General features: G+C 41.0%; 1 protein-coding gene across 3 annotated transcripts in view; it reads left to right on the plus strand.

Moving 5' to 3' along the window:
- The first annotated feature begins 4,542 nt into the window (after window positions 1–4,542).
- Window positions 4,543–21,377, plus strand: part of mcamb (melanoma cell adhesion molecule b) — a 44,068-nt gene continuing 27,233 nt past the window's right edge. For all 3 annotated transcript variants that reach the window (XM_061719337.1, XM_061719338.1, XM_061719340.1), the window contains exon 1: window positions 4,543–4,699. In XM_061719337.1, coding sequence (XP_061575321.1) covers window positions 4,630–4,699 — 70 coding nt within the window. In that variant the 5' untranslated portion in view covers window positions 4,543–4,629. The remainder of the gene's footprint in view (window positions 4,700–21,377) is intronic.

A 21,377-nucleotide genomic window follows, 5' to 3' on the forward strand; every position in this document is an offset into this window, starting at 1 on the left:
TTGAAATCAGTTATTTTCCTTTATAGATTCAGCCCATTGTGCTTCTCTGTGTTGTTTATGAAATGTTATTCCAACAGTCTTGGTTTATTTAACTAGTATTCTATAACCCTTTTGTTTCAATTTGTGTTTTTTTTAAATGCGCTTTGTAAATAAAATCTACATTTGCAAACATCTCCACGTTGGTCTCCTCCAGCAGACGCGGTTCCAGAGATCTTGTAGTTTTGTTCAGACGCAGTTTAGCAGCCAGTGATACCACTTTAATCCAGGGAGCAGAGACCTGACATCAAGGCCACTATTCATGAGTTTTCCAGGAGCCGAAACCCTCTAATAAAATGATGGATACTAATGTTTTTAAACCCAACAGACAGGAGTGCAAATTCATTCGACACAGCTTAGCTCTAATGTGGTACATAGGATGCATTACTTCAAGCTTAAATTAGCTTTGGTTAACATTATTTTTTGATAGACGCAAGTCTGCGAGTACACACTTGATTTATTCTAGTTTCTTTGAAGTAATTCACATTTGGCTCCATTTTGATGTTAAAACAGACATGATATTACAAATGTATTTTTGTGTTTTCGAATATGTATACTTGGATGTCAGATGGGACTACTGATACAAATACTTTGAGATGACCCCACTTTTTGCTTTGTTTGGTTGCAACTGAATCTGAAAATATGCCATCCACTGAGCTTTTCATATTTGCATGGTTCTGTGACATCACAGGCCCAGATCAAAGAAGACTTATTCAGCTTCCCCATTGTTATCTCCGCCCTGTTTCACATCTTGCTGCATTTGGAAAGTGGATGCATCAAAGATCTCAAAGCCCCCCTTTGCTGACGATGGGAATTAAGTGGCAACAAGAGCTCCACCCCGTCAAACAAGCTGAAAAAGGAGCCTTGGTATGTTTTTAATAGATGTAAAGTAATAGATGTTTTTTAAAGATCTCAAGGAACTGTGTTAATAAGAAAAAAAAAAGAGAAAAATATATTTAGTTGATGCAAATGAATTTCCAGCCAGGTATGTGGGGGAGGCAACATACAAGCCTTGTGATTCCCCCATGAGTTTTATGAACTGCAACAAATGAATTTTCAGATGATGAATGCATGAATAATTAATAACTAGGACGAATCTCTGCATTTTTACACTAATAGTTTAACAACTTTCTTTTAATATTGCATGCAGTTTGGGCTTTCTGCCTTAACGTGTCCCACTTGCAAGCTGCATGTTTTGTAACTGGTAGCACTACCTTGTACTCAAGAAAGCAGGTATTTCCTGGCTTTAATCTCCTTTAACACATGTGTAAATTCGAATCCTTCTCCAAAAAACATGCTTTTCTCTGAGGGTTTGAGTTTCCATGACTAAAGAGTTTATGTGCTGACATTAGACAAAGATAGGCAGATGCCATCAATTGATAACACATCAATATGACACCAGATTAAGGTCAGCCCAGGATGAATTCCTCTCTTTCTCTCTCTGACACACAGGTTGAGTCTTGCTCAGTTGCGACCTATACAGCAGTGAGGTTTTATGTTTACACAAAGACGCCTGGGAGCCCACAGTAACTACAGCACAGTAAACTGGTTTAATCTCATTTAACCAGCACAGTTGGAGGTTTCAGATTTTGCATGCAGGAACTGTTCAAGCCAAGAGAGGGCAAACATGACCTCAGAGGAACAGCAATGTTTAACAACAACAGGTAGAACAAATACAAAGGGCAGATGTATATCTGGTTTTAGGAGTAAAACTGTGGAACTCATTAGACAACGACCTTAAATTAGCAAACTCAATAAAAGCATATAAGCTATTATTCAAAGCAAAGGTAATGGACACTTATATAGAAGCAGAATTAGCAAACAAAGAAGAATGTACACATGTATGCGTGTAGGTGTGTGTGTGTGTGTGTGGGTGTGTACCGGTATGAACATATGCATGAATAGTATGTAGGATTTGATGTATAGACACGATACACATGCATGAGATGAAATGACAACCTAAATTGGTTTTGTCGGTTTCTTTAGCATCTTTTTACTTTCTGTGTTCAGAGCTATCATTATTATTATCATTATTATTATTATTATTATTATTATTATTATTATTATTATTATTATTATTATTATTATTATTATTATTATTATTATTATTATTATTTATTTTGTGTAGCCTCATGATACTTCATTTGTTCTTTTTGCATATTCTATTATGTTAAAAGGTGGGCAAGATAAGCTTCATGCTTCAAGCCCAGACCTTTTCGGTCAAAATAAGCACCATGTTGACCAAAGAAAAACCTGTAAATGTTTATTATCTTGCTTGTGGATTTTTTATGCTTATAATTGACCGAAATAAAGATTAACTAACTAACTAACTAAGATAACTAACAAGATTTTCTGAAAGTGCGTCCACGTCGGTGTGAAGTTTCCCTCCTGCATTTCCCTTCACGGATGCACAACATATGGACACCCCTTTTAATGCACAACATGGGTCAAAAATGAACCGCATTCATATCCCATGTTATCTCATGCAAGCTGAGTTTTACTTTCCTGTATCTTTTTAGATCAATGTATTTTAGTATCCAATAATCCACATATTCTTTAGACATCTTGTTTTTGAGTACCATGCATCATTATTTATATGTTTCCAGCCTTATTTTTTGAATATACTTCATTTTTGTATTACTATATCAAGTTTACACAGATGGATCAAAAATGACCCGTTTATCCAAGTATGATTTAAAGATAAATGAAGGCATATAATATAATATTTTTCTTCAAATAACTATTTTAGTTGTGATTTGGACCAAACATTCATAAAAGTTACTTTTGAAACATGTTTATTTCTCACTTTGGAACAAACAAATACATCTGACAATAGAGAACTAAAAATAAAATGATGCGTTGACCAAAGTAAAATAAAATAGAACTGATAGTGGTCTGTTCCCTGACGCAATGCCCTGGTCCTCTTGTCATCAAAATGTATGAAGTGCCGGATATCTTCATATCTCCTGAGCCCCATAGTGGCCTTGTACATTGGATTTTGTTGCAGATCTAGAAACAGCTCCCGCAAGGCCACAAAATTCAGACTCAAAATCACTTCCAATAGCATCCTAATCTACCTTCATCCACCATTCTCAGAACCATTTCAGCTGTAAATCTGCAAGCAGTACTCTGGATAAAGTAAATCAAAAGCACAATACTTTCAGTAATGTTTCTGTGTCATCAAGTCATCAAATATTTTCTTAGGTAAAGCAACTTACTTACTAGAGGCAGTTGTGCTGAGCAGGTGGTGATTAGCAGATGTCCGCAGTCATATTCCTAATTTCAAACATGGTCAAAGGTTCCTACCAGGTGCACATCCAGGTGCACATGCAGGTGCACATGCAGGTGCACATGCAGGTGCACATGCAGGTGCATCTGCAGGTGCACATGCAGGTGCATCTGCACGTGCACATGCAGGTGCACGTGCACATGCAGGTGCATGTGCATGTGCATGTGTGCAAAGTTGATGTAGGAATACAAAAGTTGTGCTTGTTCACAAAGTAAGAAAAGAAACATAAAAATGATGATTAGTGCTGAATAGAAACCTGTTATTTACTGTATACATGGGATAGTGGATGATAAAATACATGTATTTCAAAGGCAGAGCAAAGCAACACTCAGCCATACATGAAATAACAGAAAATAAATGTGGGTCATTTTTGACCCATGTTGTGCATTAGAAGTGTAGTGATACAAAAAACGTTTTTATTCAAAAAGTAAGACAACAAATAATAAAATAAGGATGTTAACTGATCAAAAACAAGTTAATTGAGGAATACCTGGAAGACCAAAAGATAAAACTAATCTATTACAAAGATAAAGAACATAAAATCTCAGTCGGGTCACTTTTGACCCATGTTGTGCATCAGAGGGTTAAACTGCCTTCCTTCCCAGCTTTGCCTGCAGCACATTCAACACACACAAACGGCTTTAACTGTATCAATTAGTTTCAGGTATCACATGATCTGATGCGACCCGAGCAGACCCGCCACACCTCTTCACGGTGCTGCCTTCACTCTCCACGCCCATCCTTCACTTTGAAGCTGAACTGCATTCACTCCTGCTTTCCTGTTGGGGAAAGTACAATCTTTATATCAGCAGCGGTTTCAGTGAGCAAATATTTGACCTTTTATCATAACTTTATCAGAGCGCTTGCATTTCCTCCAGACCGCTGCCGCTGTTCGTCTTTTAAGTTCCTCCTCCTTTTCATCACCCGCTGTAAAAGACATCAAATCCAACAACTTTTGAAAACTCAGATTCATGTCTTTACATCGTCTGACGACGTCTATAAATAAGCCACCTAAAGGTGATCCACATAAGCCGATGCGCTCCTTTTGGCAGGACGCATGAAGGCTGATTTATGGTTCCGCGTTACGCCAACGCAGAGCCTACGGCTCAGGCTTAAGTTGCAGAGACGGGCTTTACTTTTTACAGCGGAGGAGCTGTCTCTGTGTCTGCCCCCTCCGCATCATCTGCCTCCTCTCTCTCTCCCTCTCTCCCTCTCTCCCTCTCCCTGCTGTCAGGACCAGCATTTGCCAGCAGTCTCCCTCTAAACACACCCAGCACGGACATCTGCGGCTCCGACCAACAGCCATGGCTGGACGGGACACACACTCTCTTCTTCCTGCAGGACTTCTCCTGGTCCTCTTCCACACCTGGGGAGGTGAGTACCACAGACACAAGAAGTGCTGCAGCTGGGGGGATACACGAGTTCTGGGACACAGAGAGATATTGTGAAGAAAACTTCATGCTGAGAGGATGTTTTCCATTAAAGCATGAGTTATGATTAATTGCATTTACTTCTCATGTCTTCCTGCAACCCGGCAAGCAGTGGAAGTTGATCATTCATTTAGGCAGGAAGTCCCTGAAGAGGTTGTAAAAAGCTGCAGGTGAAGTGTTTACAGCACGTTGAACTTAACCTTCTTGTGGTGTACGTGTTTTCTTTCTGGAACTGCAGATCTTGTGTTGGTGTTGCAGAGATGTGACACTGTCCTGTCCCCCTTTTTGCTGCCAGAGTAGCAACAGTCCTCTTCATTTTCAACATAGTCACAATACTTTGAAAAGCAAAATACTGTACTTGAAGTGGGCGTGCTATTTTCAGTGTCTTTCCTTTGAACAGTTGGTGAGATTGTTCAGTTGATAAAAATGTATGATAAAAGTATTAAGTCAGACTTTGACAACTGTTACTGTACATGCAGGGTTAGTTATGTTTGCTTGTTGTTTTTGAACATGCCAAAATAGTTGGACACACACACACACACACACACTCTGAAACGTCCTTTACGTTTACGACTCTGTCCTTAGTGTGGTTAAGTCTGCTGCATGAATTGGTGGCCGGTGACACCCATGGAGGTGCAGTGGTCATGTGGGAGCGCTGTGTCTGCTTTCTGTCAGCCTTCTGTCAGCTCTCTGTTTCCAGCAGTGATCTACTGGCTCAGTGCTACCAAGGCAGAGAATAGCTCCACTATGTTTGTCATGCAGAAATGTGGAGTGAAGTCAAGCTGTCGCTGCACAGGTTCAGCTTGTGATTTTTCATATTGCAAAAGGATAAACTGAAAAATGCTTGATTACTTGTTTTAAATCAGTCGTGTGAGGCTTTTAGGTGCAGCTAAACTTGGATTTCTACATAGAGGGCTGTATCAGCTTTTCACATCACAGTTTCTTTGAGGGGACTTTTCTCATGTGGGTGTGTCCTCACTTTTTTTGGTTTAAATTAGACAGGCCGATGTACTTCTCTCACGGACCAGCCCTTCCTCTTTTCAGTCTCACTTCCATCCTCTTTTATCCTCTTCACTCCTTACATGGCTTTACCTTTTCTTCATCCTTGTTTATTAGTGACCACTTCCCTACCTGCTTACTGTTTTGCGGTGACCCCCTGTTTGAGTTCAGACCATTGTCTGGGAGTCCTCCAACCTCACACTTAACAAGTTGGCTTCCTGTGCTTGTCCCTCTGGCGTCCTGGCTGCTGAAGCCGCCCCCCTCCAGTGCACATACACCTACTGTGCCACGCATCGTAATTATTCTCACATCCCACTTAGAAAGGTGTGTACCTCTTCCATAGTAAAATTTGTTAAAGTTTATCAGTTTTATGGGTTGAATTTTTTTTAAATCTTTATTTATAGCTTTAAAAGCTGTGAGAAATCAATTCTAATTTTACAAAGGATATTTTTTCTATCTAATAACACCCTTCCCCACAAAAAAAAAACCCAAATCAAAGCAAAGTTGGAATATCTGCACTCTTACTAGAGAGCTTGCTTTCATTTGTGGTCAAATTAGTGCAATTTACTGATTACCAACTAATATAAAATGCAAAAAAAGTGTTTTTTATGGATACAGGTGGACCAATACAGATGTGCTGTATACTGAAAAGCCCCAGCTGCTCATTTTACCTGTGGCCGATGTTACTTTAGATGTGAATCTGATCAGATCTGATGCGTCTGTGGGAGGTAAGCCCACTCCTCAAAGACTCCACTCAGTAGGAGGGAAGTCATGACGATACGGGAGATTGATGTGTGCTCATGTGCTGATGTATCTGATAAAATTGCAGCTCCTCATGAGAGGAATCTCTGACTAACTGTTGCACGCAGCGTTCCTCCTTGTTGAGGATTCAATTTGTTTCCTGTGACGTCAGCTAATCAAGCCGGGCCAAAGAGCAGCTCCCAGTAGACCATAATTGTTTAAAGGTCATCGGTCTTGCTGTGGCTGAGGCACTGTGCTTCAGTTTCATGTGCTCAAAACAACTTCTGCTCCTCAGAGGAGGAGACTCGCTTGTGGACAATAAATGTCCTTGTTGAGTTTCGACCGCAGCGTAAAGTAAAAGTTGAGGCTCAGTGATCCGGCAGAGGATCAGCAGAGCAGAGCGTCTGAAATGGAGGTCTCTAAATTCAGGCTTTTCTTCTGGTCCAATCCAGACTTTTCTTTCATCTTTTATGTTGGTTTACAGGCAGGACTGTGACTGTGTCATTTCTATGCCTAGGAGCTGAGTTTGTGCAGATGCTTTATCTGCACGCCGCCCTGCTTGTTCACCTCCTGAGTGTCCTATAACTCGTGATTTTGAATTTCGTCTATTTAGAAAAAAAACGTTCTCACATGTTGTATCAAGAGATGAACGCATCACATCATTGTTACGGATATTCGTCATGTTTTGATGTAAATGTGAGTGCTTTCAGAGCCAGGACATATCCCTGTCCTGGGTTTCTTCCGGCATTGTCTGTGTGTTACCGTGCAGCCCACTGCACAGGGACAAAAAAAAATGTTTTTGATCTGGTGTCACAGTGCATTATCAATCTGGGGATGCCTAAAATTGTTTTAGTGAATTTACAGTTGTTAAGATTAGGGAGATATAAGCCAGACCCAGTGATTCTTGGAAAGGAAACAGCATAAAGCTTTGTTTTAGTAGGAATATTATGACTGTGCCACGGAGCAGTGGGACGCTTTTAGCAAAAAAAAATACAAAAATAAAAACTGAACAAAGCTTTGGCCGACTTTGGCTTGACAGAAGCTTTAAATGATTGAGTTTCCCACTAATTAACGGTTAATAGATCTGCTTTCAGAAACTCAGTATAAAATAAAGAGCTGTTTGTTATGAAGTGGTTCAAAGAAGTGTCTTGTTGCAGTAACATGTCACTTACACCCCTTACACATATACTCCTCTTTCTTGAGTGAAACACAAAGTGCTCATCTTTAACAGTAGCTGGTTGCAAAAACCTCTCTTCTATTACACCATATTTAACATGCCACATAAACTGTGAGTTTAGTACCTAAAAAAGCTAATTTTTTCTACTCTTTTAATGAGACTTCATAGTAGTCCACAGAGTGGTTTCCATTTCAGGCCACAGCTGTTCTCTTCAAACAAACTCCCAGAAACTGGCTTTAAATAATTTACCATGAGATCATAGTAATTCTGCAGTAATATCGTAACCTTGCAGTGAATTATCAGCAGCAACATGTCTGAAGGGGTTTTGTTGACCCTGTGGGGTGGATGCGGAGCAGCATCTCCCTTCTGAACCTCATCATAAGTTGAAGCTGTGCACTTGGGAGCAGAAATTGTTGAAGCAAAAGGTTTCCTTTTTACTGTTTGATCTTCCTATTGATGCAAATAACATCCATTATCACCATTACATGGGTCAATATAGCAGGGAAGAGGTGGAGAGGATGGAGGGCTCGCTGCTGGTGGAGAAAGCTCTCAGGACTTTGTTCTGTTGTCATCGGGGCCATTTTGTAAGTAGCAGCAAATGCTTGTTTGTGTAATGTAGCCCTTGAAAAATAACATTCTGCAGAAACGCCTTTCTGAATGGTGCCTTAATATCAACACTTTTGTTACCACAGTGGACAGTTTAAGTTATGTTTACACAGCGGTGGGAGTGAGGGAGGTTTGAATGCACTTTGGCTCAGAAAATTCCTAAAAAAAAAACAATTTAGAAAAAGACTTTATGTCTAAATATTCCCCCCCCAAAAAAAATACTTTGTGTCTTGAAACTGATGAATATCTTCAAATGGAGCTCCTTCAGATCTGTGCAGTTTCCAAGCTTTTACCAACTCCCTATCACAGATGGGTTTTTATGAGAAACACACCATGAGTAATGCACATGAGGAAGCTTTAATTCACCACCAGCCAGCTGTGCAGATGTGCAATGTGGCATTTCTCATCTTGGACAGCTTCAGCGTACTCTGATCGGATGCTCAATATTTGGCTGGCGGGTGAATCCATTCCCACCAGTCAGTTGGGAGCTCAGCTCAGCTAACAGAGCAGCTAACTCCACCTCTCTAAGTTGTCCTATCAGGCGGACAGCTGCGTACACCTGGTGCCCTCACCGTCCTGACAACTCACTCCCAGATTCACACACAGCAGTCACGCACACAAAGAGGACACGTGGCCGCTCAGGTCTGCTACTGCTTAGAGACCTGTTGTCATCGTGGGTTATTTTTGTCGAAGCTCGGTTACTGTTCTGCTCCGTGTTGCAGCCACAGGCCGTGCTGATCCTCCGCCGCTGTTTACGCACTACAAGTGTGCAGCTTGAGGGTTCTGACGGATTGCTCATCATCACCATGGTTATGGCTCAGGCCTCACTTTTTCTTTTCTTATAAACAGAATCGTCTCAGCCGCAGATTTATTAAATTCAGCTGCGAACAAAGAAAGCTGGTAATGATAAAATTTGATTAGTTGTTAAATAAGTTACCACTTTGTCTCTAAAAATAAGGAGACCCCACTGCTAATCACACAAGGTATTCTAAGATATTCTAATCTCCCATTCATTTTTGTTTCAATCTTTACAGTTACTGTTCAGTGATGTTTAAGTATCTCTTTAGAAAAAGATGATGGTTTGAGTCAGAACTGACTCAAACCAAAACAAACAAACAAATCAAAATTAAAAACTTACTAAAACATTTATGTTTTTGTGTCTTTGTCTGGCGAGGAAGAGCAGCCACTTGTAGTTTTCACGCTTGGGTGCAGCACAGCATGATTTGCAGCTGGCCATGTGAACGTTTGGAAAGAAGTCTGACTCGAGTTTGAAAGAAACTGAGAAACTGAGCTGCACACATTAAACCTGGATGTGCCACCTGGGATGGGCTCGCTGCAGAACCCCCTTAAATGGCTTTTCTCTTTCGCTCCTTTTCGTGACCTCAGACCTTTTTTATTGCAGTGGGTTAAGTTAAGGGACTCGAGAGCGCTGGAACTTGGAAACTACAAGATGAAGGGTTGTGCAACATCTGGGATGCTCAGGTTTCTTTTGTCAGTTTCTGAAACATTTTCTACATTGTCAGTGAGAGAAAAGTACAAAATGATATTGTTTCCACCCACACATGAGCTCCTGCAGGGCATTTATGCTGCTTTCATACTATATACCATTAAGTCCTGGACATATTTAATGGTGGACACAAATAGGCTGTGTTGATTGTTGTAATTGTTCGCCGGAACTGTGTTTGGTTAGTGCGGTGAGGTTAGCGTAATTACTCTGCTGTGGGGGATCCACTTGAGTGACTGCTCAAGTAACAAACCAAAGTAACCATAACTTGTTGTATCATTGCTTAAATAACATTAACAAACGCGTTGCTGAGTAGACTGTGGTTGTGCACAGTGTGGGTATGAGTTGGATAAGATCAGGCTGAGATCTGGGTGAAGTATTAGCCATTCTTAAAGTTATATTTAACAGTAGTCCCGTGCTGACTATAATCAGAGTGAGCGTGTGGGGTTTTCTGTCTCTGTTGGTGGCCTTGCGAGGGACAGCCGACCTGTCCAGGCTGCCTCTCACTCAGTAACAGCTGGGATAGTCTGACCCCCCTGGCCTGGACACGGGGAAGCAGGTATAGAAGGGGCTGGATGGTTATATTTAACTTTTAATTGAAACTGGCTCAGCAGTGCCAACGACAGAGACAACGAATCTCTGCAACTGCGGTTTGTGTTTGGCCAAAGTTATTCGTGTCACTTCCAAGAGCACGGTTGGATGCATGTGTCCAAGAATAGAAGCGACAAAGACGAAGGACAATTTTTTTCTTTTTTTGCATTTTGCAGATTCTTAACGTAAAGAGGATTAATTCAGAGCCAAGACTGCGGTCTTATCAGTGACGTGAATATGTCACTTCACATGACGGAAGCAGCTTTGCAAACAAACACAAGAGCTTTTTTTTACTGGATGTATTAGACTTGAAAACAAACAATTTTGACTCACATTCAAAAGGTTGTTTAATAGCAACACTGATCTTTATAGAAACTAGCTGTTAAAAATGTCAATTTCTTGAAGCTGCAGCGCAATGATGCTGTGAGGAAACCATTGCTTCTTTTCAAGGACAGGCGGTTCTGAAACCTTGTGGTAAATGTCTGTTCATCCACCACCCTGACCTCCACACTTGTACTCAGCCTCAAACTTCTGCACCTATTGTTAGTGTCAGTGTGCAGTAAATAATGAGGTGCACTTTTATCCAGCTGAACTCATTCACAGTTTAACCTGTAAAACAGTGAGATGCAGATAAACATCCAGCCCGAAGCCAGTACGCTAAAGATCTAGGTCACAGTCCGGGCTGAGGGGTACAGTTAGGAAAAAATATTTTTTGTCCCACAAAAATGTGAAATATTTTGGTGACTTGCTTAGAAGGCATAATTTCAAGAAAGCACATTTAAAGCTGTTAAGACAATGAGATACCATTTCAACATTTCAGCCTTTCTTTTTTGGGAAAACTCCACTAATTCTTTTTCTTCTTTTCGGGTCAAAGGTTGCTTGGTGGGTCTCGGATGAGCCAGCTGCTCGTATTTGTCAGTCACAGTGACTCCGGTGTCAAAGTGAGGGTTTTTTTTTTACGGGGTCCTGTGGCTTTAAAAGAAAATTGACTGACTTGGTCGTTGCAGGAGTTTCACAAGACTGTTGAAATCAATTTACCCTGTCAGAGGCGAAGACGTCTTGTGTGATAAATGGACCATATGCGGGTTGTAAAATGCACGAGCACTGAGTCATTAACTGGTATGGCATTGCAAAAAATAGTTGGATAATGATTTCCCACAGGATATCGACACAATGACAGGACGAGCACGAACTGTTACTCTGCGTTAAATGTGTGGTGTTTTTCCTGTTGCACCAAATGCTGTTGACTCAAATCTCTGCTATTTATTTATTTATTTTAAGGTTCTGCTGTTGGGTGTGCCGTATACCCACCCTTCTGTGAACAACCCAAAACCTGAGAAGGAAGTTGTCCTGATGTGGAAATTGCAGGCTGACTGTTGTTGATGTGTTTTCATCCAGGAGGGAGAGGAGGATAAACAATGTTGGCTGGCTTGAATAGATGGAGGAATAATAATGTGTGTTGGGATTATAATTTTGCTCCAAGAATATAGTACAAGTCTTCCCAGAGTCTGATGCACTATAGACATGCAAGCATGAACACACATACTCTATTCACACCAAAACGTGTCAGGACAAATTATTATTATTGATAGATAAGTACGTTAGAGGTAGGAGAGACAGTAAAGAGTGAAATAAAACATTTTAAATTATTAAGATTCTATTCTGCCTTTTTTTTAATACAATATGTTATAAGGTCCATACCTTCAAAATGTTATCAAAGGAGGGGAGTGAGAGTCCACAGCGCTGCAGGCCATTTAGGAGGCAAATTTATGACCCTGGAGAGCATCAATAAGACATAAAAGCAGTACATTACAAAGCTGGATATAAAAACAAAGCCAGTGCCTGAGGATACACTATCTGACGCTGAATTTTGAAATAGAGACAAGGTTTGCACTGTGAGGTACCTGCAGAGCTGCTGGAGTGCACATGGAGAGATGGATTGTATTCAGCATGTCGGATACGCTCATGAAAAGCACTTTTAAACTGCAGGGAGAAATGAATTTCGTAAAAAAGGGTATAGAAATCTTTGAAAATGAAAGACGTATGACTAAACTTAAAATTAGAAGCAGTGGCTACAAAGGAATTTTAAATCTTCTCATCCACTGTCAGGGTCACGGTCGAGAGCGTTTTTTTGGGCCTGCAGCCGATTTATCTGGTCCAGACGCTCTCTCAGCTCCTCATCCTTCACTGATGGGCTGAGAGGGATCTCCAGTTGCAGCTGGCCTCTTTCCTTTCTACGGTGAAAGTGATTTGAACACAGTGCTGCTTGTTTACAAGTGAGAGTTTCAGCTAATTGTTGCAGAGGAACAGCTGCTGGGCTGCGGCGAAGGCGACACGATATGTCACGCATAAAGCCTTGATGATGTGACCAAAGAAACGTGTATTGGAGGGAGTTTGAGGGGGGTGTTATGACTGTGAGTCTGGCTTTAGATCCAAGGATCAACGAGAATAAGAGCAGCTAATGCTTAAGAATTTGAAGGCTTCAATCTCTGCGGGGTCGAGGTCGTAACTGTGGCAGTCAGGACAGCTCATTTCAACACAACGCAGGAAAACACGAACTTGTTTGACAAAATGTGTAGCATTTATTAAAGTTATATGATGGAATAAAATAGGGAACCAGAAAAACCCTTTGATTTTTAGAGTCTTTCCATGAACCGAAGCTGAACAGATTCTTCCTCTGGGGTTAATCAGCTCTTCTTCCACCTTTCTGCCAAAATAGCAGCAGAGCAGAATACCAGGAATATGGAAATACATGGCATTGAAAGCTTAGCTTGACTTGACTCAGGTATTGGAAGACGTCCACCACATATTCAGTGGAAAAAAAGACACTTATTCGACTATTAAAACACCACAAGCACATCCAGAAACTCAACAGCGGGACAAAATCTAGAGACTATTACACTAATAAATGTACTTTTGTACACCAGCTTGTATTGCCCCGATGATTGTTTGTGAGGTTTACTTCTTTTGTGCTTTGAAAGGTAACCAGTATTGTTTGATTTTTGTATTTCTGTCCTCTGGTTGCCTGAGCCGTAGACGATCTTAGAGGAAGGAGAGCTACAGGCTCCACTTTCCAAAACACTTGATTACTCACTTCTGGTGGCACTTTGCATGTTGAAGGGACATATAAAACATGTGCATCTACGTTGGGACAGTGTTAACAACCTCCATTTATATCTACATGTCTTATGACTTTTATGTTATTGGGGATGGGAGATATCTCACGTTTTTTCTTACAGCTTCATTTGTTAACAAACTTCCTGCAGAAGGGGCCTGCAGCACAAGCCGGAGGAACAGACAGTAGAGATATAACCACTTTGTGGTGTTGTCATTCCTTCTCACAACTCCTAAAAGGAGTTCTGGCCTTTTTAAAGGTGACCTATTATGAAAAACACGTTTTTTCTTGTTTTAACATATATAAAGTGGTCTCCCCTCACCCTGCCAGCACAGGGGAGACAAAATACCATGAATTTCTGCAAGGTCTCTGACCCCCGCCGGCCAGAGTTCCCCAGTGTCACGTGGTTTTTTTTTAGCCATTAGAATCTGCTCCTGTCGTTACGTAACGACAGGAGCAGATTTCCAGAGGTTCAGCCTCCGCTGCTGAAACCACGCCCACAACCAGCTCTCTCCCCAGGCTGGAGCGGTCCTTTCATTGATCCAGTCGGACGCGGCGCCGCAGCGGAGCGGACCCGGGTTAAATCATCCAGGTTCCCGGGTGGTTTGAGAGCTGGGTCCTCGGGGGTCTGTCCCAGGCAGGACCAGCTTCACCCTCCGAGATTTTCAGCGAAATCTGTCGGTTCGATCCCCAGTAATGGGCGATGCGCCCCGGAGCCGCGCCCGGCGTGGCTCCGGGGCCAGCGTTCAGCATCCGCCGGGTAGATTCGGCTTAAATAGTGCATAAATGTTATTTATATACAACTCATATTTTATTTTTTAACAATAAAGTTTCCATTTGTGAAAATTCAGTGTTGTGATAATTTACAGGCTCGGGCTGCTCTGGCGGAGCGAGGGTTTATTCTCCTCCCCTGCTACTCGTCATTCAGGGAGCCAATCAGCACAGAGCCTCATTATCATACCCCCCCCCTTCCCTAAAAATGAGGCGCAGAAAAAGAGGTTAGAAGCGGTAAAACTAGTGACAGGGCCCACAGGCTGGATTTATGATTTATGTAGAAAAAACAAGCTTTAGATTGTTTTTAAGACATTCAAGGCCTGTTTAAAATATACATTAAATGCCATAATAGGTCACCTTTAAGGTTCTGATTGATGAAGCATTTCAGCTGTTATTTTGGTCAGTTTTTCCTGCTAACACATCTTAAGGTGTCCAACAGTATGAGTAGGTTATGAGGTTTTCAGACCACTTCGTACCCTCCTCTTCCTCAGCCATGCCTTTGTAATGTGCATAGAATGTGGTTTTCATTGATCTTGTTGCAACATACATGAACATCCCCTACAAAGATGTTTTGCGCTACAATCTCAGCCTACATTTCTGCATTAATGCTGCCATCGGAGAAGAGTTTATGACCTTTGCTTGAGAACAAAGGTTTCCCGAAACCATAAAACCACCATATGGTTTTATGAGCTATTGATGAATGACAGTTGTTGATGCGGTACCATCAGAGGTATCAGGGATCACAGGTTTCCAGCTTGGGCTTGTGCTCTTGACCGCCACAAACTGAAATTCCACCACATTCCTAAAACGGTTTAACACAATTATGTATTTTAGAGGGAGAAACATGCAGATCCCCTCCTTTCCTTCAGGAACATTGTTTTTAGCTGATTCCCTCAAGTAACGTGTTGTCAAACTGGAGATCTTCTGCTCATCTGTGCTCATCAAATACTCAACCTTTTATGGATACTCGTTTTGTCTTCAATTATCATTACATGTACCTGTTGACAGCCTCTCTGAAATAGACTAATTATATTTTTTACCCGGTTACTAGCCCTTATTTTCCCCTGTCCCAGCCATTTTGGAGTGTGTTGCAGGTCTCACATGCAGAATTGCATATTAACAAGTTAAATGATGTGGATTTTTGTGGTATCTCGGGTTCATGTGGTCTGCATGAAAAATAAATGAATAACCACACATTTTCTCGTACCACACCAATTTTTTTTAATTGTAGTCGTACAAATTATATGTGTATGTGTCGTAATGAAGTACAAAGGGGGCATGAATTACTTAAATTCTCAGCAGAAGTGGTGAGAGTGTTGAGTCATCTGCATCTGTGATTTGGTAATGCAACTTATTTTCTATGTGCATTTATTTTGTCTCTTTCTTGGTAGTCAGTGTGCCAGAGAGACTTGAGAGAGCCAGCGTTCCAGCTGCTCAGATTCTTGCTGATCCTCGGATCTCCTGCTCTCCTCTGGGAGCTGCACTCGCACAAGTCTAGACCAGATACCTGTCAGGGTCCCACTCTCGTCCCTGTTAGTACGAAACCCTCCTAAATAATAGATGTTGTTTTCATGAAACGATGCTTTGCGCACATCCTTTCAACCTAATGCAACCTGTCAGACCTCAGTTCTGACGCTGTGCTGCTGACTCCTCATGTTTGCTGCGGCCTCAGCTGTTCACATCACTGCTGCTAGTTTTATGGTTGGCTCTTCGCTCATGGTGTTGTGTTTATGAGATGTTGTTTTTTAGGGTCTAATTGGTATTTATTCTGCTGTGTCAGGGTGTTACTTAAGGCTTTAGTTCTCCTCTGTCCTGGTTTTTCTCCTCTGATGAAACTGAGATATTTCCTCTGTTGAGCAATGGCAGACATTCACAGCGTTGCCTGGTCTGACATAATTTGATCTACATTCATTCATTTCATATTTATCAGCCAGTTCCCAGGAGGAACAGCTGATGCAGTGAAAAGAGATCATTGTCTTCTTTGCTCTGTTACCTCATCACACCCTGGTCCTCAGATCACAGCTTGTGGGACATTTTAAAACAGCCTTTTCATTTTTTTTCTTTGAAAAAATAGGCAAAGCTTTCAGTTAGTGAATCATGTGAGTGAGAGATGTCGTCAACACTGGTGCGGTTTTTATGTTTAATTTTTTGTTTTTGCTAGAGTTTGAGAAGCCGTTTGCTTTGAATGAAAACATTTTTTGCGTTACTTACACATACACGACAGTGTTCAGCTGGATTCAAGTCAGCATCTAAAGGGATTGAAACGCTAACTTCACTTCACTTTTGATGTAATCTTTGCAACAGGATGCTGGGGTTGGCGGATAAATAATCATTTATTGATTCACTCAACTGTTACGTGCAATGCTATGCAAACCTTTAATTGAATAACATTTCTGTCCCTTCACCCATCCCATACGATGTTGAGTTTTGAAGCAACAACAACCTTGAGAATAAACAGGATTTTTTTGAAAGACTGTTCATTTTAATGCCACGTATCCTCAACAGTTGTTTTAGCAGTTCATAGTGTTTCAACAAGTGGTAAGACTGCTGTGATGCCTCCAGGATGAGTTGCAAAGATGAAATGAAATAGAAAATACTGGTGTGGATTGTAAATACAATGCCATGCAAGAGAAATGAAGAAACTCAGGGCCAATATAGAGAGATGATTTCAGCTTGCAACCCAGTTCTGCTGAGGAAAAAATTAGGAAACCAGCCAGTGAGTGTTGCCCTTTATCTATGGCACTTTAGTGTCTTTTTATGTATCGTTTTTGATCCTTGCACACATTCAGACACCTGCACACAAAGAAAACACAAGAATGTGCAGTTATGAAACTAAAAACTGAAAACCAGCCCGTAATTCATTGCTGCAAACCGCAGCTTCTACCAAAAAAGGCGAGAGCTGCTCCCGAGTCTCTCATCCTCTGAGTCACTGGCTAAAGAGCTCTCAGTGTGCTTCTGTTTGCATGTGTGTCTGCAAGCTATCTTTAGCCATAATATGCCAGCAGCAACCAGCGCACATCTCATACTTTTGAAGCCATGTCATGAGACCTCTCTCCCTCCTTTTCCGTGTTACTGTAACGTTACAATCAGCATTACTCAAAAATCCCGTCCCTGTTGGCCTTTCCCATACAGTTTGTGTTATTTTATTTCTGACTGCTCACTGACCGGCTGATATGGGGGACCACTTTGCTGTGTGAAACGTGGGAAAGAGGATGGAGGGGGCGATTTGTACCACCATGGGACCAGGCATGAGGAAACGGCCCCTCTGAGGTCCACTCTTACACACACAGACAGTCATGGAAGGGCGTATAGTTTTCTGAGGCTGTGAGAAGAACTGGTAGTGTTTTTTTATTTTTTATTTTAAGGCCCATAGTTAAACATGGGAATATGACCTCATCCCACATGAACTCGGAAGTCATATAATAAGCACTTATTTTTCTTCTTTAAATGTTTGTGGGTCTGTTTGTATGCATGCATGTGTGTTTTTGTGTGGCATGTCAAACCGGCTGAGCATGGAAACTCTGAGGAAAGGGCACCAAGTCTTGTTGCTTAGTAGATATCAAAGGCTGCAGAAGAGAGGGGACTCTGCTGACAGAAGACCAAAGGGCTGCTTGTCAAAGAGGGCTTAGCTCCTGAAGGCAAGGGCTTGGATCTTTACAGCTGAAGCTGCTCTGAAAAGGATTTGAAGTAGGGATGGGTGATATTTTACCGTTCACGATATACCGTCAAAAAAATTCCCCACGGTAAGAATTTGTCAACTCACGATAAAAACGATAAATTCCCGTTGATGAATTGATGACGTTTTTGTGTGAAGCTGGAAGGAAGGAAGGAAGGAAGGAAGGAAGGAAGGAAGGAAGGAAGGAAGGAAGGAAGGAAGGAAGGAAGGAAGGAAGGAAGGAAGGAAGGAAGGAAGGAAGGAAGGAAGGAAGGAAGGAAGGAAGGAAAGATGACGGGAAGAAGGAAGGAGAGAGCAGGAGGAAAGAAGGAAGGAAGGGAAAAAAGAAGGAAGGAAGGAAGGAAGGAAGGAAGGGAGAAAATAGGAAGGAAGGAAGGAAGGAGAGAGCAGGAGGAAAGAAGGAGGGAAGGGAAAAAAGAAGGAAGGAAGGAAGGAAGGAAGGAAGGAAGGAAGGAAGGAAGGAAGGAAGGAAGGAAGGAAGGAAGGAAGGAAGGGAAGGAAGAAGGAAGGAAGGAAGGAAGGAAGAGAAAGAAAGAAAGGAAAGAAAGAAAGAAAGAAAGAGAAAGAAAGAAAGCGAAAGAAAGAAAGAAAGAAAGAAAGAAAGAAAGAAAGAAAGAAAGAAAGAAAGAAAGAAAGAAAGAAAGAACAGAAAGAAAGAAAGAAAGAAAGAAAGAAAGAAAGAAAGAAAGAAGAAAGAAAGAAAGAAAGAAAGAAAGAAAGAAAGAAAGAAAGAAAGAAAGAAAGAAAGAAAGAAAGAAAGAAAGAAAGAAAAGTTCCCGTTGATGAGGTTTTTGTGTAACAAACATGGCAGATCTGAGTCATTACAGTTTTGCAGTACAAGTGTAACTCATTTAATTGGTTTTTATTAATTACATTTAATTGGTGTAGTTTAGTAGCATTTAATATTCTTTTACAGCAGTGATTTGGCTCCAAAGACTGAATGTGGTGATAGATTTATAGTTACAAAGGTGGAGTTGAATTGGTATTTTTTTTATCGTAATTTTTATCGTTATCGGGATAAATGCCAGAAATGATCGTGATAAATGTTTTAGTCCATACCGCCCATCCCTAATTTGAAGCATCCAGTAGGCTGGAAAACATGCCTTTATTTTCTTGGGTGCTTCTCAAAAGGAAGATTTTCCAATGAAATCTGGTGCTAAATGTTTGGTTTCAAACATAATATTGAAGAGACCTCTCTTTCCTGCTGCAACAGAGGCATCATTGCTATTGTACATATCTGTGATATTGAATTTGAGAGTGAAAGCGGTGCTAAGCGATGCTGCTTGCAGACAAAGGTCACACTGTAATATTATGTTTAATAGCTATTGTTTCAGTAAATTCATGCAATGCTCCAATGTTAATTTTTGTCCAAAGCTTCATACATTTTTGCCATTATCTTTGATCAATGATGGAAGTGTCAAACTGCTGCAAAGTCACTGAGCACTGAGTCAGATGAATCCTGACACTGTCATTGTGGAGATCCGCCTGCCATCAGGGAAGAAAATAAATCTCTTGATTGCAAAACCTGGTCATTCAGGAGATTCAGGCAGTCAGCTGACCAGCTTTTTAACCCAAATTCAGCTGAAGTAACCCTAGATCATTATAGTGCACCTGCAGGCTTGTAGCACATTTTTAGTAGTTTCTGTTGGCCTGATATCTGTTTGACTATGTAAAACTATGTAAAAGTTTGCATGTTCTCTCTGTGTCTCCGTTGTTCTTCTCTGGGTGCCTCTTGCTTCCTCCCTCGGTCTAAAATCATATATGCAAGTTAGTTGGTGATTCTAAATTTCCCATGGGAGTGATGAGTGAGTGAGGGGGACCAGGAAATCAGGGCTGATATCTGATGACCAGTATCAGGTTCTGGTCTCACAAAAAAGATTATTTTAAATGAACTGGTTTGGTTGGACTTGTGCATTGTGTGCTGCAGGACAAGCACCAATTGTGAATTCTGCCACAGCTGGATTAAATTTGTTGTCTGCAATGTTTTATTAATTTTATCTTTTTGCCCTGCAGGCTGTACAAATGATTTCCTTTGCCATTCTGTACTCAGCTAAAAACATCCAGGACATGCTTCCTAGTGACTTTCCCATCAAGGTGTATTTCCAGATTAACATTATTCTCAGTATTTTTCGCTTTTGAGACGATGGAGGAATGAAAGAAAGAGACACATTTTTTTAAGGCTGTGGATATGATGCACATATAAAAAAAAAAAACAACAAAAAAAACCACATCATCCAAGAGCTGCTAATATCAATATCAGGTATAAAATCGTCGATTTTGATTACGAGCCAATACATTTTTACATCTCTAATGTTATGTTGTGTCTATTACCAGAAACACTGTCAATGCTGTAAACAGAACATACGCCTGCAACGTGTGAGCAAAATGATGCAGTTGAACGACATGTTGTTTGATCTTGTTTTTAAATGATTGCTATGAGGCAAAGTGATCTTATCTTATACAATGGTTGCTCTGTTCCCCAATCAACCCCTACATCTCCATCTCTCTGCCTCGTCAAGCCAGGTGCAAGGAGATAAAGTGAGGATACACGAACTGTTTAGACAGGCGACAGAGACAGTTTTACTTAAGCTGTTTCAAACAAGAAACTTGACGACAAGAAACTTGGATATTAGATTCATCCTCTGTCTGCAGAAAGAAGATGATTCACTGTGAGAGATGTGTTGCCAGAACTGTCTGGAGCACACAGGAGGGTAGGACATTATGCAAAAAGTATTGTAGAGGAATTGCAGTGTGTTGTTTATGTTACATTTTGGATTACAGATGGCGGGGGACGAGACAGGGTAGAGAGATTTAGCACCATTTATAAACAATTCACATGTCATACTCCCAATGGAGTAGAAGGAAGTATAAACGTATTTAATCCTCACCCTTCCTCCCTCTTAAAGTATTAACAATATTCATCTTGAGTTCAAGCAGATACAGGAGCACACATTTGCAGCGGATACCTTTGCTCGCTGTGAATTTCTGTGTACACAATAAGGCAGTAGGATGTCCCTGTTGTCTTCGTCTGTGTCAGTCTTTGTGCTAACCTGAGCTGGCTGCAGCCCATAATATTAACTGTTTCAGTAGTGTTGATGTTTCATTAAACTCTTGCCAAGAACTACAAGATATCAAGATAAGTTGCAGAACCATTTGAAGTCTTATTTAATTGTATCCATGCTGCTTGTGTGGTTTAAGGAACTTCATCAGTCACATTTATACCACTTCCCCCTACAGACTCAATAGACTTCTCTGTTTTCATAAGACGTCATTTAAAAGAGCAGTTTTCTTTGAACCTGAATTTAAAACCACTTCCAAGCTTTACTTGACAACTGTATTTTTAGAAATAATTTTGTTGGTGGTCACTACTATACAAGGCCTAAAGAGCATTCATTTCAGCCCTCCCTGGTACCTTGGTGCCAGTTGTTTAGGGCAGGTA

This window comes from Cololabis saira, chromosome 4, assembly GCF_033807715.1.
Source record: "Cololabis saira isolate AMF1-May2022 chromosome 4, fColSai1.1, whole genome shotgun sequence".
In the NCBI taxonomy this organism is placed as follows: Eukaryota; Metazoa; Chordata; class Actinopteri; order Beloniformes; family Belonidae; genus Cololabis; species Cololabis saira.